The 3,923-nt window shown below is 36.9% G+C and overlaps 1 protein-coding gene across 1 annotated transcript; it reads left to right on the top strand.

Moving 5' to 3' along the window:
• Positions 1–701: 701 nt before the first annotated feature.
• Positions 702–1,409, top strand: LOC131078598 (short chain aldehyde dehydrogenase 1-like). Its single transcript, XM_058016342.2, has one exon. It carries the CDS (start codon positions 702–704, stop codon positions 1,407–1,409), a length of 708 nt encoding a protein of 235 aa, XP_057872325.2.
• Positions 1,410–3,923: the final 2,514 nt, after the last annotated feature.

Raw genomic sequence — 3,923 nt, 5'->3', positions numbered from 1 at the left:
AAGTTGGCTTTAGAAACTTTGAATCAAATTCAATTTGCAACTATAAAGCTGTCATTTTTGTTTTTGCACCAAAATGGCTACCTTGGTAGTCGTGTATGTGACTGTAGAAGCATAGAAAAGATGTATGAAGAGTTTCACAGAAAGCCTCAGGAGATATCTTCCCATGATGTGCCATGATTGCAGAAAAGTGAAATCTAGAAGCAGATACAAGGCAGGCGAAGTGTTTGATTAAATGTTGCAATAAAAACGATGCAGAGTAATCTGTATATACGAAAATTGTTTGACAGAATGACTCCAAGAAATGACAATATGGAGGCACAAATCCATTTTTGTGAAGCATTGCAACTATTGCAAATGTGCCAATATGGAGTTTGTAAGGAATCTCTCAAAATATTTTAATCAATACACATCATATTTTAATCCTATAGCGTGGACAGGTTTTCTTGGTGCCTTCAACTCGTATGTGAGTAAAACGTTGAAATTGGCATGGCAAATGAAGGTCTTGGGGAGATTACAGGTGTGTTATTATTTGGGAGCAGAAATTACTATGGGAGCATCTCACAAGATAAGAGGTAGTCAGACAAGTGAATGAAGGCGTAAGAGAGCGTTGAGTCAGATGTCTATATAACACTCATTTCTTGTACAAGTAGAGGCCAAAGCTAAGATCAGAGGAGCAGTTTGAGTAGAGGCAGAGTTTTCTTATGGCGTTTACAGGGATGAGGAGATTTGAAGGAAAAGTGACAATTGTGATAGGTGGATCAAATGGTATAGGTGTAGCCACGACTAGGAAATTTGTGGCAGAAGGTGCTTATGTGTACATTGCTGACATCGATGAAGAGGGAGGGGTTAAAGTTTGTCAAGAGCTCAATGGGAATGTTTCATTTGTGAAGTGTGATGTGGCAATACAGACCCATGTGAAAGGGGTCGTAGATCGAGCGATGGAGGAGAAGGGACATCTAGATATCATGATGAACAATGCGGGTATGTTGCACGCTCATGGTAATTCCATCACGCAGGTCTCTGTTAAGACTTGGGAAAGAGTGATGGTTGTGAATGTTACGGGAGCTATGTTAGGAATGAAGCATGTTGTAAGGGTCATAATTCCATCCAACTCTGGTTCCATACTCTTCAATTGCAGTGTTTTGGGACTGATGAAGACTGATAATGCCTCTCATGGTTACATGGCTTCCAAGAATGCTCTATTGGGTTTGATGAAGAGTGGTGCAGTGGAGTTGGCAAAGGAAGGAATACGTGTGAATGTTGTGTCATCCTTTGGGATTGTGACAAAGATGATTGAGGAGTGGCTAATGTGTGGGGTGACTTGCGACGGCAAGTATTTTTCCCAAGATGCTTGTTCAGATATGAAAGGTGACAATGAAAATGAAGGAAAGAAAATTAGTCATACTTAATGCAAGCTTTCCCATTATTATTCAAGAACGCATTATGTTCATAGAAAGGAAAGTTGCTTAGCAAACACAGTCAAAAAACACGATTCATAGGTTAAGAGAATACATAATGGTCATTCCGACAAAATCAATAACTTGGTTTTAAGTTATCTTTTGGAAATTATGAATTGTGTCATACTTTAGTCAAAGGTTAGGAAATTGACTATTTTTGTATAAAAGTTGAGTAGTTTCTAACTAAACTTTTTTTTCACAAAAACCAAGTAGTTTCTAACTAAAAAATGTAAAGGTAGTTATCGGGTGGTTACTAATTAGTTATTAGGGAGAGCCTATAAATGCAAGGCAATTTGTAATTAAAGGAGAGACTTTCGACAGAGGGGAAAACTTTGCTAGAATTCTAGAAGAAACTTGTAATGACATTTTGAATTGCACTATGTATAGAAAGGATTTTGGACTTGTGTATTTCCAAAAGGATAATGAAGAATACGTCTTAGTTCGTATGTTCTAAATGTATTCATGTGTTATCATTTTCAATTTCTCATATGTCAAATTGGTAGTCTTTTTATGCATATGTGATTTGTATAATTGATGAGATGATACACAACAAACCTTTGGTATCTTAGTTTGAATGTGTTGAAGTTTCTTTTCTCTACGTATGTTGATATTTGTCATTCTTCTTTATCGTCATCTCATGGCTAAGCATATTATGTTATAAAATCCCCTTGTAATTTGTTGCAAATGTTGAGAAATCTCAGTTGATGGTCGTATGTCTATTATTGGGGTTTCTATCTTTATTTTTTGTTTAAGTTCTATGTTTTCTCCTTTACATACTTTTAGGTTAAAAGTACACGAAAATCCTAAACACCCCTATCATACGAGAGAGCTTCCCCTCTCAAATGCAGAGGAAGATCATGTTTCATAGAACAATCTCTCCAACTATTGGAACTTTTGTCACTGCATATCAGCCAAACAAGGTTAGTTTCAGGTAAACAACAGCAGTGACAAATCTGTTTACCAACACAAACCTAAGAAAATAGGGTGGTCTCGTTGTGAGAAGCATTTTGTATTTCAATAATGCCCTCCTTTCCAAGCAGATTTTAAGATTCTTTAACTCAAAGAGGGAATGGAATGTTATATGGAAAAGGAGGTTTCTTCAAAATATTGATTCAATTAAGAGATTTCTTTCATGTAATGAAATTCCATCAAGATCAACTCTATGGAACTTTACTGTTCACGCGAAGACTATTGTTAATGCTAGAGTTGGTTGGGATCTGGGGTCTGGTAGGTGAATTAAATTCTGGGATGATGGTTGGATTGGCCATGGACCACTTTGTAATCATACAACTTTCTACAAGTACATAGAATGGTATAAAGTTAGATTTAGAATTTGGGTGACTAACTACTTTGAAGATAATAAGTGGGTTAATTTGTCTAAATTTAATGATAAGTTGTAACCCCTCCAAATGTCACTTAAATCCTATATTCTTAATTTGACTATGGAAGATCGAATGGTTTGGAAGAACTCCTCTTGGGAGGAAATTTCAGTCGTCTCAACCTTGGCTCTTTGATTTAAGAATCATCCTTCCCCTCCCCCTTGGGCTCGTGTTCGGTCTAAATTTCTCATTCCAAAGATTAATATATTTTTTTGGATTTTGATGAAGAACATAATTTTGACCATTGATAACTTGTGTAAAAAAGGGTTCTACTTAACAAATAGATACTTTCCATGTATGAGGGAGGTAGAGTCTAACTCTCATTTGTTTCTTCACTGTGATTATGCTTTTGAAGTTTTGGGGTCCTTAATGTGAACATGGAATGTGGGTTGGGCCATCCCTTCATCACTTGTGGAGTCCTTTACCCAATGGAGAGTGCAGACCACCAATCATTCCTTGCATTTTCTCTAGTCCTTGTCCTTCCCCCATTTGGCCTAGGGTCTTTGGAAAGAGAATAACAATAGAATCTTCAGGAATATTTCTTTCCCTCTTGAAGTTGTCTTCAATAAAATCTGAAGGGCCAATTCTAAGAATTATATCTCTGCCTAGGCCAACCATAAGATTAATGTGAATAATGTTTCTTCATATGATGCTAAAGTTGCCTCTAGATGGAATATAGATTTGGAATTTCTTGATGATCCCAAACTTGCTAAATCCCTCGGGGATAAAGCTCATTGGATCCTTCCTCCAGCTGGATGGGTTAAAGTTAACTTTAATGGGGTAGCTAATAGAAATCCAGGGTCGAAGGGGTTTGCGAGAGCGATTAGAGATGAATATGGTAGGCTTTTATTAGTTGTGACACTCCCAGGTTGGGATGTTAGACCAACCACCTAGTTGAAGTTGTGGCGGCCTACCATGGGTTGATGTTGGCCAAAAATATTAATGCCAATTTAGTTTGGCTTGAGGGAGACTCTAACAACATTATCTAATGTCTAATGGGAAAACAAAAACCTTCTCGGAATATTAAAACATGGATTGAGAAATCTATGGATATTTTAAAGTCACTCCAAAAAATTAAAATCACCCA

This window comes from Cryptomeria japonica, chromosome 3, assembly GCF_030272615.1.
Source record: "Cryptomeria japonica chromosome 3, Sugi_1.0, whole genome shotgun sequence".
NCBI lineage: Eukaryota > Viridiplantae > Streptophyta > Pinopsida > Cupressales > Cupressaceae > Cryptomeria > Cryptomeria japonica.
Note: the sequence above shows the minus strand (reverse complement) of the source record. Positions and strands in the feature narration are given on the sequence as shown.